We start from the raw sequence: 14,101 nt of genomic DNA, 5'->3' as shown, positions 1-14,101 counted from the left end.
AGCCGAACAGTCATCCCCACTGGTCGGCAGCCGAACAGTAGGGCCCAGATTTGAACCCAAATCTTTCTGACTCCAGGGGCCAACTCTTCCCCTCCCAACGTGCAGTCTCCTCCCCGTCATCCTGGAAAGGGCAGTGTCATTGAGAATCCCGTGTCCTCACTCCCAGCATTCTAATGAGGGGACAGAAATGTGCCGCAGGTGGCGTGCAGTGTTACGGGCTGCGGGGCCTGGCCTCAGGCCAGAAAGGAAGCCGTTGTTGGCAGCAGCCCCCCTGAGACCGGGAGAGGGAGGTGTGGGCAGAGCCGGCAAACCCCGGCCTCTGCCGCTGATACAGAACACGTGGCTACACAGCCCGATGACCTGCTGCTGATCCAGTCAGTGACAGAGTCAGCAAGCACCTATTTGGCACCAAGTGTGTACCAGGCGGGGGCGGGGCGGACAGGCACAGTGATGAGGAGTCAGCCCTTGCTGGGCTGGTGGGGAGAAGGCCGGACGACAAATCATAGCTTGGTGTGGAGAGGGAGGCCCCGCTACCTCCTTCGTGGCCGAGCCCCTGACATACATCGCTATTTGGGGCATGTATGACTCCGGGGTGAGCTGGTTTGGCCGCCGGGCCCCGCACACCACGGCCAGACCCGGCAGGACCCCTCCTGTGTGAGAAGCATCTCGATGACCCCCACCACCGGGGAAGTGATGCTCGAACTTGCCCCCCAAACCACCCTCACCCACCTCCAGTGGGACTATTTTGCAAGTCTTGTGTGTTACATTGGGAAGGGATGGAATTTTGCTTTTTGCCCAGGGTGGGTTGTTTTAGCATAAAAATAATATTTTCATTCAACTCTTGCAGCAGGAGATCCCCCCCCACCCCAGGACTTGGTGTATCTTTGGTCCTGTGTCTTCAAGTCTCCCCAAATCTGGTGGTGACCCAGTCCAAGAAGCTGGGACCAATCTGGGAAAACGTCCATGCTCCTTGGCTGGCTTCAAGGCCTGAGGGTCTGGCTTCTGTCACCTCTGCTATCCACATGCACTGCCAGGATGGTTCCTCTCTGCAGTCCAGGACCGCATGCAGCCACCTACCCCATTCGGGCTGCCTGGGATTGCCCGGGTGGGCCCCCACCCCCTCTCCAGGCCCATGTCTCCTCATCCTTCAAGACTCAACTCAGTACCTCCTCCTCCAGGAAGCCCTCCCAAGCCCCAGGTAGGGCTCAGTGCACTGCCTGTGCCCTCCGTGATGCACCCCCCCCAGAGGGTTCTGGGCTTTGGGGCAACATTAGGGTGGTGAAACTTCCCTAGTATTGAGCTTCTGATTTCGTTTCAGAATGTTTCCTATCTGTCCACACCGTATTACCCAGGACTCTTAAATGGCAAATGACAAAAATGCAACCCGATTAGTTTAAGCTGGAGAAAAATGTGAGATTGGGTGGCTCACAAAACTGGTGAAGGCATGGGAGAAGCAAGCCTTGCGGGACAGGGACGTCAGGACCCCTCGGAACCCCTTGTCTACCTGGGTTCTTTCTCTGGGCCGGGAGCCCTGGCTGCCTGCACCCCAGGCAAACCCACAACCACTCCTTAGTCACAGGAGAGAACCCTGTTCCCACCAGCTCCAGCTAGGAAAATTCCAGGGACGGTGTCTCAGCCTGGGGCCCAGGCTTTGGGTGCACATGCATTGGAGTAATTTGAGCCGAGCTGTGTAAGCAGCTTGGTAGGAAGGTCTGGACCCATAGTGGAAACCTCAGGGGGCTGGGGCAGGCCAGGGCTGTGGGTCAGGGAGGAGTGCCGTTCCCACCCCCTGGGCCTGAAGGGGAGAGACACATGGGGAGGCGATGCTGCACCAGCCCCCAGACCTTCCTTCAAGGACGAGAGCACCCTTCCCAGCTGGGGTGATAAATGGCCCACCCCACTCTTGGCCTAAGAATGCACCCGGCGGGAGCCTGTGCGGCCCAGATTGGGTGGGGGGAGGCCAGGAGGCCGATGAGGCCGGAGCAGAGGGGAGGGTGGGCGAGCTGAAGACACCCGTGCATCAGCCTCCCCTCTGATGGACCCAGCCTCGGGCATCGGCCCTCCTTCTGGGGGAGGGTGTGAAGGGGTGTTGGAAAGGTCGACGCCGTAGTCCTACATCCCCTCAGCACACACTGGACCACTGGGGTCGGGGCCTACGGCAGGGGCTCCTCTCTTCAGGGTTTAGGACCGCGGATGAGGCCCGCCGGCAACGGGGGGCAGTGCTAAGCCCGGACAGGTCTGCTTGTCTCGCGGGGACCCTTTCCGCAGGGTGTTGGGGGGCAGGCCGAGGTGTCCTGAAATCAGGCCCTGCAAAGGGGCCTGGGGTCACTCTGCTGGGATGGGCTGGGCTGAGTCATCTGGGCAACCCGCCTGCCGGAGGGGAGCTGCGGGGCGAATTCTGGGGTGGGGGCAGGACGACAGAGTGGCCTGGAGCCGGCTGAGGGAGAAGGAAGGACATCAAAGGAGCCCCTTGTCGGGACGAAGGAGGCCTGTTTCTGGAAGAGTCACCTGAGCGCTGGTTCTCGGGAAGCTCTCCACCGGGGACCCTCCGCCGTGGCTCTCAGAAGACAGGCCGCAGCCCCAGCCCAGCCCACGGCGGCCTCCGTGCCCCCTGACGTCCAGCCCCGGGGCTTCCCACCTCAGGGGACCAGCCCTCCGAGCTGGGAAGGTCACCCCACTCGAGACAGCAGCGGCGCCTCCTCGGTCTGGGCCCCCCTCCGCTGCATCCTGCGGTTTGCGACAATCCCCCAGCATCTGCGAGGACCCGAACGTGGCCGAGAAGGAAAGGGTGCGGAGGCCTTGGGTAGGAGGCCCTGAGGGTAATTTTAACCGTTTGTTGAGGGATGTCGGGAGATGGGGGGCCGAGTCCGTGTTGGAGACCGGAAGCCACTCCTGGGTGTCTCCCCTGGAACTCCTCTTGGCGCGGGGGGGCGTCAGGGCAGGCCACCCGAGGAACTGGGCCTGTGAACACAGCCCTGGTTTGGGTGTCTCAGGGGATGATGGCTCCTGAAGTAACTTCATAACTAGAAAACCTTTCGGGTGGCTGTTTCTGTCTCTGGAACACGGAATACCTGCTGAAACTATTATTTCTATTAACTAGATTGCCCTGATCTCTAAGGACCGACAGGCACCGAGTGAGACGTGTGAAACTTTCCAGCACGTGACAGATCCATGTGGGTCTGGGGCCAGCACGGTCTCCTGGGGGAGCGGCCCGCCGGTTGGACGGATCATACCCCCCATCCGAATCCAGCCATCTGCTCAGAGATGGGCCCTACACAAAGCCCCAAGAGGAGAGACGGGGCAGGGATCTGACCAGGAGAGGGAACATGGGGCTTGCCTTGAAGCTACATCCACACAAGACTTGACAAAGACTGAGAACATCTTAACTCAACCACGTCCGAGATGGGGGGCAGGGGGGAGGCTGATAATGGGTTGGGGGAGCGAGACGGTTCTCCGGGCACCTGCTGGTGTGGCCATGGCAATGACCCACGCTGGACAGACCAAAGTCCTCCGTGGGCTCCCAGGCAGAGCCGTGACCGCACACTCTTTCTTCCTCTGGAGTCTCGGGCCATCCAGAAGCTGTGAGCTGTGGCTTCCCTTGTGGGAAAGCCTGTCTACACACACCCAAGACCCCCAGGTCAACTGGAATTTCAAATAAACAACAAATAATGCTCGAGTATACTATGTCCCAAATGTTGCATGGGCCAAATGTCTACTAAAACTGTATTTTTGTTCTTTATCTGAAATTCCAATTTGCCTTCATGTCCTGTAGATGTCCCTGCTAAATCTGATGACCTTAATGAAAGCAAGCTGAACTAGGTCAGCTTCTCGGCAACACAGCCTGACCTCCCTGAATTCCAGGCCGTCTACGGACAGGAGCCAGGCGCTTCCTTGTTCTTCCGGGTCTGCTCTGAGTTGGGTTTCTGTCACTTGCGAGCAAAGGAGTCGAGATCGGAATAGCCAGTGACGGCCACAACTGGGGAAAAAAAGCAACCTGGGAATCCAAGGGCTTGAAAATCCAGAGAGTAGCACCAAGGGCTTGAGAACTCTTAAAGGAGAATTTCTGGGGCTGGCGCTCTGGCCTGCAGTCCGGCAGGCAGGTGACCCCCGCTGACCTGGAGCCTTCCCGCCTCCTTCTGTCTTCAAACTGTCCCCTCTTTTTCTTCCTGGGCCGCTGATGATTGGTGTGGTCATTGCTGTCCTACCAGAGTCTGTTGTCCCACTGCAAGGTAATTCATGTTTACTGGGTCATTTTAAACCCCACACTTCCATAGATTTAAAAGAATTTTGCAGGGGCGCCTGGGTGGCTCAGTGGGTTAAGCCGCTGCCTTCGACTCACGTCATGATCTCAGGGTCCTGGGATCGAGTCCCGCATCGGGCTCTCTGCTCAGCAGGGAGCCTGCTTCCCTCCCTCTCTCTCTCTGCCTGCCTCTCCATCTACTTGTGATTTCTCTCTGTCAAATAAATAAATAAAATCTTTAAAAAAAAAAAAAAAGAATTTTGCAGTATAAAACCCTTTCGTTAGAGCATGATCTCCAGCGGACACATGCTAGAAAAAACATACGTGTTCAGTGACAGGGACAGGAACTTCATCAGGACGCTACTCTTCCTGGGATATAACGCACGCGTGGAAACCCAAGTGTGAAGACATGAGGAAACAGAGAATGTTCGTGAAAATACAGGCGTACCATAAAGCAGCATACAGAAGCCTGGCCTGGCAAAGATCAAGTGCCCGGAGGGGGACCCCTGAACACAAAAACAATAGGTAGGCATGGCGGATAATTTTTCGCATTTCGCAGTTTTTACGGTATTCTTAATACACGACTAGAAAATTTACCTTTAGGAAGTCGCTTTCCCTCTTGGTTGGAAGAGGGAAGGGAAACAGACCTCAGCTTTGCAGCCCTTGTAGTTAATGGAGGGACCAAATGAGGAGGCAGTGACAGTGAAAATCGGGGTCACCCTCCCGCCCAGCCCCCACGTTGCTCTCAAGTTCAGCGGTCAATCCCCCCCACCCCCGGTTCTATGATCTTTCTTTCCAACGAGGCTCCTTCACCCAAAAAACATGATGACGGTGTCCACAGGCGGGTGGCGGGAGCAGAGTGCAAGGTCCCAGGTGCGGGGGCCGAGCTCGCTCCCCTTACCATGCCCCCACCCCGTCACCCCAACACGAGTGCTGGCCCCGTTGTCGCCACTCCAGGCCACTGTGAACGTGGGAGATTCTGTCTCCCCGGGGCCACACCCGCCTTGTCCCCCACCCATCAGCCCCTGGCGTCGGCTGCCCCGGCTTCGAGAAGCTCTGTGGACCGAGCCCTGAGGAGGCCTTCAGGTCCCCGGCGACAGCCCAGTTCTCTCCTCACCCACAGACACCTGCCTCGGGGCCCAGAGCAGACCTTCCTGAGCCTCCCTTGGGGACTCACCCCCGCTGGGGTGGCCTCCCTGTGTTACTGAGACGGCCCTGCTCAGTAGCTACCCCCGCAGGAGGCACACATGTCCGGGTGTCGTGTGAACAGGGACATCTGGACCATCCCTGAACCCACGAAGCCGTAGCTGACAATTCGTCCCGTTTTCACGATCGCCCTCCAGCCACTCGCGCACACGTTTACCGCCCGGCCTCTGCGGTCTTGGTCCCCGGCGGGCCGGTGAGCAGGTGGGGGAGTGGACAGAGGGCAGCCAGGGGCGCCCAGCCATGCTGTCCCCTTCTGTTGGGGGCCCGGCAGGCAAGCAGACGCCCTCCAGGGCTCTGGCTGTGGCTGCACAGAGCTCGGAGGAGATTCTGGAAAAGGCCAGCGCTTCCCGAGCTTGTCCACCGAGAGCGCCTTCGACTATCTGCACGTCCCTGCCTTCCGCCCTCCGGCTGGCTGGGCCAGAACTTCAGTCAGGAAAAATGGTTCAGATGAAGCAATAACCAGCAGCCAACGTGGTCTAGCACGGCGCCAGCCAGCAGCGGGGGGCCTCCCCGGACTGACCAAAGCCTGGCCCCAGACGGGGAGCTCTGCCCTCGCGATAGGCCCCAGCCTCCTCTCGGGCCAGCAGGGGTTTCCGCTGGGCTTCCTGAGACACCCAGCAGCCCCCAGCTGTGGTGTCTCTTGTGCACCCCCGGCACGGGTGACAGTCCTCTTCTAACCCTGCAAATGGTCAGCAGGCAGAATCCCGGCATGACCGCACTCGGGGGCTGGGGAGGGCTGCTTGGCTCTGCTCTCTGCCGTGTCCCTCCCTCTCAGGCTCCCCGTGGTGGGCAGAGGGTCGCCAGCAGCTCCAGGGCAACTGGCCCTCAGGTGGGCAGCCAGGGACCCGGAGGAGCTTTGGCCCCCATCCTCGAATCACTCTGGTTTGACCAACCTGGGCCACAGGTCACCTGGAACCAGTCGCTGCGGCTGTGGGTGTTGGGGGTCTTGACCTGCCAGGACCCTGAATACAAGCACGCAGAGGCTCCCCAAAGTGGGGGGGAGCAGGTACCTGTGACTCTCAGGGCTGCCTTCACGGCTGCTAGCTGGGCCCCGTCATCACGAGGGCCGGTAGGCGGGGAGCCTGTCTCCCTGGGTTTCTGCAGGACAGCACCCCCTCCCCAGCAGGGAGTGGGAAACCGACACTGGTTTTTCCCCCAGCTCTGGGCCATCTCCTCCAGGAAGCCTGTTCTCCGTGTGCTTCCCAGGCGGAGGCACAGTCATGGGCCGCCTGCAGCCTCTGGTTTCCGCCTTCATTACCGACCACGGTCCCCCCTTCTTCCCCTGGGGACTCTGGGCATGTGTCTGTTCCCCGGGCCTCTTGATCCCTAGGGACATCTCCCCTTCTGGATTAAGCCCGTGGTTCCTGTCGCTGCCTTGTGAAGTCACCACTCTGCTCGGGTCCCACAACCAGCAAGTCTCTGGCTCCTCTGTCCCCAGTGGTTCTGCAGTTTTACTGAACTACCCCCCCCCCAAAAAAATCTTTATGTTTCTGGGAACATGACACAGGTGGAAGGTGAGAATCAGGCAGAGCACACAGAAAAGACCAACGATGGTATCAGGCCCCGTGGCTTTCAGAGATGCTCCCTCCTGGCGTCTCCCTCTGGCCCAGGGCTTCCCCAGCTGGTGGGCTGCCAGCAGTGTTGGGGGGGGACAGCTGAGGGACCCATGAAGCCTGGTCACCTGGCCCACCGAGGTCTCTCCCCGGAGGCCTATGGGCTTTGAGCAAATGGGATGCAGCCACTTTGCGGCGACACACCTGCGTGTGAAGAAGGTACGTACGCAGGTCCTCCCTTGGGGACCAGACTCTCCCCTCCCCTCCACCAAGTCCCACTCACAGCACAGCACCAAGGTCTGTCACCCACACACCCCGTCTCCCGCAGGAAAAAGGAGAGCACAGCTTTTGGCAAAACAATTTTATTGTTTAAAAAATACATGATCCATTTGACATACAAAAAGTCATTTTAAAAACCCTGTTCTGAATGTATCTCACTGTCTAAAACATCTCTAAGTGTCCGCCGCTTCCACAGAAACCAGGGGCGGTCGGTCTCCTCGTGAACGAAGACAAGGCGCATCCCTGCCACTCGCCAGGGAGGGCTTCGAGTCTTGGGTCTCCCCACCGCACAAGGACACGGTCCCTCTGAGAAAGGAGGTTCTCGCCTCTCTGCTTGCCAGGCAGAAGCCCAGTACGGAGTGTCCCAGCACAGGACGGTCAGACACAGTCTTGACCGCAACACCCACTGGTTTCCATGCTGGCCCCGCGCCCCATCTAGGTCTCTTGCCGGCCCGGGATCAGCTCAGCCTTCCTGGCTGGAGACAAGACCCCGCACTCAGCCCTTGGTTGGGGGACCGGGAGGAGGAGGCTGTACAGGTCCCACCTCGGAGAGCTGATGCACTCTGGGCCCTCGACCGGAGCTCACCCAGCAACCCGTCCTTTCCTAGTTAGGTATCTCATGATGTTTTATGACCGACCTCTCTAGACTTCCGTAGCGGTACAGCTAAACACCACACTGACGAGTTTATGCAGCATCTGTTTGCACTTCCACTTTCAGAGCGAACTACTAGCCTTTCAAATGTGCTCCCTGGGCTCTCAGCAACCAAAAATGTGTCTGTTTACCCGGCCTGCACCAGAGGGGTGAAAAGATGCAGAGACTTCCTGCAAAACACCCGAGAGCGGGACAAGGGGTATAGACAAAGACCATCCTAGGGAACGAACACACAAGCAGAAGCATAATTCATCTAGCCCCCCGCCCCGTCCGCCTTCAGGTCACGCACAGACACAGCCCCTGGGGGTCCGCTTTGCAAACAGAAGCTCCCCAGGGAGGAGGATTCCCCAGAGAGATCACTCTCCCCAGCTCGCTAGGATTTCAGAAATGCCTCCTCCAGTCCTGTGCTGGCGACAGCACTGGTGAGCTTGTGCCTCGCTTAGCAACGAGCCGTGGATGCCGTGCTCACACCTCACCGGGGCTGCCGACTGGGGGCCAGGGAGCACCGCCTCTGGAGAAGACATCTGCCACTGCAAGTCCCCAGAACGAAGGGACCCTCACTTCCACGGAGATGCCACAGGGTGTGAGAGGGGCCCATGGCCCGCCAGCACCCCCCACAGGCCCCCAGCACCAGACGGAAGCTGGACAGAGCCGGTGGCTCGGGTGAGCTGCGGTGGGCAGAGGGCCGGCAGGGCCCACGGGGGAAGCCAGCGACACTTCCAACCAGGCGACACTCGTTGCTGGAACAAACATTCCCAGAGCCTCTGAGCACCGGGTGGACCAACTGAGCCGCTCGCCCCTGTGATCTGGCCAAACGCCCCCTTGGGCTCCTGTTAGCGGCCGATGCTGGTGTGGCTGGAGGAGGGGACCCCGGAATGAAGTGAGCAGCCCCTCGAGCGCCCCCAGCACGGGCTGCAGCTGTGGGCCCAGCAGAGGGTGGCAGGAGGTCCCGGGGCGGGGGCTGGGGGTAGTACAAGCAGCGAGGCTGACGGCAGGGGACGGCGGGGTGACACTGGGTGGCAGCTGCCCTCTCATGGCCCTCGGCCCTCTGGGTTTGTCTTTCAAGGGGCGGGCGGCCGTGGATGGCACAGGCCGGCCACCATGGGCCTCGTGCGTTCTTGAACACGCCGCCAGGCAGCTTCTCTACAAGCGGCCTGAGGTCTGCAGGCTCCTGTCTCCTTAGGAGAAAAACTTAACCAGATAAAACCGACACAGACTGAGTCTATGCTGCTTATGTGAGGCCGCATGTGTTTTTGTTGAAAATAAAATTTTTTTTGTCCCTGGAAAACTAAACAGCGGGAAACCACCCCTCAAGGGCCTATGGAAGCGTCCCCCCACTCCTTTCTCTGCCACACGGTCCCCAGCTCTCTGGGCAAACGGGGAAGCGAGGGAGCGAGGCAGAGCAGCAGCGAGCTCTGGGCCCCGGGGACAGCAGGCCTGGTACTCCGGGGGGACGACCCGGGGAGGGGGAAACTCTGGCCCGCCAGGCCCAGGGTGGGACTAGAGCTCTGTCTGCAGAGAAGCGAGCAGCAGCGGCCAGCGTGACACGACTGTTGTGACTTGCGGTCAGCAGAGAACGGTGCTCCCAGAGCAAACTCGGAGTCTGGCTCACGACCACCTGGAAAGCCCCTCCCTTCTCTCCCCACAGCACATGGCAAGGGGCTCGCTCTAGAGATGCTAATACCAGCCCCCCAGGTCCGGAGGATAGGCAGGCTCCCGCCCGCCCCTCGGGGCACCCTGGCCTGTGGCATCAGACAACTGCTGCTCTGGTGTCCAAGTCTCTGCAAACAAGGACCCCCTCACGTTCCTCACTGGGCACATGAGAGAGTGGAGGCCACTGAGCACCGTGTGTCATGCCGCCCCGGCCCTCGTCAACCGCTCGAGGAAGTGGGGGGGGCAGAGCGGCACCCACACTGGGGCCACAGCAGCCTCGTTGCAGCATACGGGCCCGCAGCACGAACCTGGGAACAGCCCGGGCTCCCGCCCCTGCGTGCTCCCTCGTGGTCCCCGGGTGAGCTCGACACGCAGGCTCCCTTCTGCACCTCGGGGCCTCAGCTCACGGACAGCGTGCAGTTGGATCAGAGCAGCATTTTCCGGACTATGTATCAGCTCAGTCTAACAGGCTCTAAGCAGCTTTTCTCAAACACGAAAAATAGAAACTGGAAAGCGTCTCGTGTCCTAAGGTAAGAATCCCTTCATGGAACTTGTGCGTGAGGCAGACTCGCACACAAATGTGATCACGGACGCCTGGGGTAAGGTGTGCTTCCGACCGTGGGTCATGGTCCGGAAAGGCGGAACACCACGAGTCTAGGTGGCCCAGTACAGGACAAGGGAGCAAGCGGACGCAGGAGAACACCGGCAGGGTCTTCTGGTGGACTTTCCTGCTGTGATCTCAGGACACCACTTGGCCCCCCTGCCCTGGCCCCCGCCCCTGCCCCATCCACAGATGAAGGCAGGACCCTCCTCTCGGACGGGAGGTCCTGGGCTCAGGCCCACACGGACTCACTATTAGTCAGCAGTGGTGACATCAAGAGCCTGCTGGCCTATGCTGTAGCGGTGTTACAACCACAGAGGATGAAGTTCCTGACGAACACATGGCACACATGGCGTGTTCAAGGCCAAGGGCTCCTGGGCTGCCGGGAGGGGAGGGGAGGGCAGGGACGGTGCAAGAACGCCCCCACGTGGCCACAGGCGGCACCGGGCCTGCAACCGTCCGTGTCCCCTCAGGAGCACGAGCCCTGGAGGCAAAAGAAAACCGCTAAACCGCAGACCCCCAGACACAGAGACTTGCCGACCCGGCAGTGGGGAGAGCTTTGCCAAGGTCAGCTCTCCCGGTGTAAGGAGAACTGTCCTGTCGGAGGGTCGTGCGAGGCCACGGGGCTTTGAACACTAGAGCCTTTCCCATGGAGAACCCCCAGCTCAGGCTTTTTTTTCTTCAAGGCTTTTCAATCCATAGCCTTGAAGAAAGTATAAACAATCAAAAGCAGAGAAATACGTCTGCCGATGACGATGACGTATTTCCTCACCAAGGAAAGCCCTCAGGGTGACACCAACAACTGACACAAGGTGTGACTGTAAAACAAGAGAGCAGCCACCAGGGAAAAATCGGGCTCATTCCCTCCCAGTCCTGCCTTGGGAGCATGAGCATGTGGGCAGCTGAAATACCAACTAAATGTGTGAGAATATTTCTTAAAGGAATTTAGAGACACCCCATCCCCCGCCACCATTACCGGCCGGCGCTAACGGAGAACAGAGCACCCACCTCCTCTCCACAGGGGCTTCCCGTCTGTCTCCCCAGGCGGTCAGTGTGTGGCGGTGCCAGGAGATGCAGCAGGAGGGGCCAGCAGACAGCAAGCAGACAGACTCCGTGCCCCTGAGAGGTAGTGTGAAGGGGGAGGGCTGCAAACTGGTCAAGTCCCTGAGAAGCCCGTGGGCAGCCAGCGCCGCCTGGGAACCGCAGCCGCCCTGGGTGGAGGCCCAGCCCCTGTCTGGTCAGATCAGAGCCCCTGGGTGGTCCGGACGATTTCCCTCACATCTCTCCCCACAAACAACGTGTCCCCATCACAGAAAGACTTAACCGGATCTTGCGTGGTAAAGCAAGAGAGTGCACTGAGAGTGGAAACGCCCATAGGAAGTCTCCTGATGTGTAAAGGACCCTCTGGAGTGAGGGACCCCTGGAATGGCCGAGTCATCTACGCCGACTGCGTATCACGAAGGGGGTTGGCCAGAGAATGGAGAGTGGGCAGGGGGCCTCCCCCACACAGAGAAGTTCACCTACGGACAAAGGGAGCTCCAAACACCACTTGCAAGAAACCTCCCACTGTTTGCTGCTGTATCACTGCTACCGCCCTTCATCTGTCTGCGGGACAGCAGGAAGACAGAGGGGAAGGGAACCCAGAGAGACAGAGCAGGAGGAAGCAGCCACAGAGAGGCCAGGACAGTAGGCTAAATGCCAGAGGCTTGGGAAGAAAGGGAGGGATAAAGAAATGGCCAACTCGAGGTCTCCAGACGGTTTCTAGCACCTGGTTGGCATGGGCACTATACCTGACGGACACCTGTGCCCCCGTCTCACTACTATCCAGTCTTCTTTTCCCCAGGAGCCAGTTCAAGGATCACCTCCTCCAGGAAGCCTTCCCTGATTAACCTTAGCTGTTGCATTACTGTTGAAGTTGGGAGCTTCCACACCAATCTTATTTTGTGCTGGCTGGTGTTATCGTGTAACTGCTGCTGGTATGTTCTTAGCGTGGCTATTCCTCTCCTGACTTGGACTGGAAGCTTCTCAAGAGCAGAGCCTCCATTTCTTCCATGTCTGTGTCTACCCACCACAACTGGATAGAGACTGTCAAAGGGATTGGGATAAGGCCTAGTCCTTTCCTCTCTGGGGACTTAACCCTGAGGCATCAGATTCCAGAGGGCCAGGGCAGGTGGCAGGACTAAGGACGGGGACAGGACAGGGGGAAGCAAGCGTGGGAGTGAGCAAAGGCCAGAGGCACCATCATCCCAGGAAAGCCTCATAGTCCATATACCAAACCAGCTGGCCAGAACTAGGCAGGACCCCCGAAATGGGCCACTTCTTAGGCTGATGGCCCACACGGCTCACCAGCAAGGTGATCTCCCGCTTCATCCTGCCCATGACCAGGATGGCCACCTTGCGGGCACGGTTGATGAGCGGCAGGCTGAGGCTCATGCGCTGGTGCGGCTTGGAGGGGCTCCTGGTCAGCACCACTGGCTGTGGGCCCTCCAGGCCGGCGGGCGACTGTGGGAACAGGGAGGCCGTGTGCCCATCCGTGCCCATGCCCAGCAGCACCAGGTCGAAGCTGCTGTTGGTCACCAGGGCCGAGATCTCACTGGCATACATCTGGGCGCCCTGGTCCTCCTCGGCACAGAGGCGCTGGTGCAGGTGCACCGGCATGGGGTGGACGTTGTAGTAGGGGACCCTCACGTGCTGCAGCAGGTGCACCTGCAGCCCCTGGAAGTTCGACTCCGGGTCGCGAAGCGGGACGCAGCGCTCATCCACCAGCCACAGGTGCGTGTGGGCCCAGGGGAAGCCGTAGTGCCGGGTGGCCAGCTGCTGGAACAGGGGCACGGGGCTGGAGCCGCCTGACAGCGCCAGGTGGAACTCGCCGAAGCGCCTCACCGCCCGCATAGCCGTGGCCTCGATGTCATCGGCCAGCTTCGCGATCAGCTCCTCCGGCCAGGCCGAGATCAGCAGGCTGTCCCGGTACTTAGACTGGAGAACCTGGAAGTCGCTGGGACTCGGAGCGGAGCCTGGCCCTGGCACCAGCTGCTCCGGCTGCTGCCGGGAAAAGCGCAACTGGGTGCCAGTAAACTCGAAGTCCAACAGGTGCCCGTTCTCAGCTCCTCCTGGGTAGAGGCGCGGGGCCTCGTGGGCCAGGCTGTCCAGCAAGGGGGTCCAGAAGGCCCAGGAGGCCAGCAAGTTCTCTGTGGTGATGAACGAGTCCTTGCGGCCGTGGAAGATGTGAGATATGAGGACAGAATAGGCGTCCTGCTCCCTCATGGGGCTGTACGCATAGAAATCCGACAGGGGGCGCCCAAAAAGGCGGAGCCCGGGCCGGTCCTCCACTTCCTTCCAGCTCCCAGAGGGCAGGAAGGGCCTGAACAGGTTCCGACTGACCAGCACGGCGGGACTGCCCAGCTCCCCGTGTCCGATGTAGAAGACGATCTGCCGTGGCAGGCACTGGCTCTGGTCCGCCACCCAGCGCGTCTCAGTCTGGGCGCAGTAAGCCTGGTTCCGGAACAAGATCCGCACGTAGCCCACTCTCTCATCCAAGGCTTTGCCAGACATCAGGATGAAAGGGACGCCCTCCCAGCGAAGGTTGTCCATGTGAACAAGGATGCCTGAGGTGACAGGGGACAGCGGAGGTGACCCTTGGGCACAGAGAGCCCAGGACTTCCCAGCACACCCACCTTCCCTACCCTCCCTCCCCATCAGCACTTCTTGTCTCTGAGCCCTTCCTCTAGGCAGGTGCCTTTGAAGCACCTCAGGCCTTGTCATGCTCAGTCTTTCTAGCATCTACTCAATGCCCAGTCAGTGCTAGAAATGCAGCCTCTGGACCACCTCAGCCACCCCTCCGTGAGGCGCCTTATGGTCCTAGCCTCCCTGCCCCAGCAAAGAGAACTGAAGTCTCACGGTGGGGGGTGGGGATGCTT

General features: G+C 59.8%; 1 protein-coding gene across 4 annotated transcripts in view; it reads right to left on the bottom strand.

The window, feature by feature from the left end:
- Positions 1-7,345: 7,345 nt before the first annotated feature.
- Positions 7,346-14,101, bottom strand: part of H6PD (hexose-6-phosphate dehydrogenase/glucose 1-dehydrogenase) — a 29,066-nt gene continuing 22,310 nt past the window's right edge. For all 4 annotated transcript variants that reach the window (XM_059135298.1, XM_059135297.1, XM_059135296.1 and 1 more), the window contains exon 5: positions 7,346-13,789. In XM_059135298.1, the coding sequence (XP_058991281.1) occupies positions 12,426-13,789 (1,364 nt within the window). In that variant the 3' untranslated portion in view covers positions 7,346-12,425. The remainder of the gene's footprint in view (positions 13,790-14,101) is intronic.

The sequence above is a fragment of the Mustela lutreola genome, chromosome 10 (assembly GCF_030435805.1).
Source record: "Mustela lutreola isolate mMusLut2 chromosome 10, mMusLut2.pri, whole genome shotgun sequence".
Classification (NCBI taxonomy): Eukaryota; Metazoa; Chordata; class Mammalia; order Carnivora; family Mustelidae; genus Mustela; species Mustela lutreola.
Note: the sequence above shows the minus strand (reverse complement) of the source record. Positions and strands in the feature narration are given on the sequence as shown.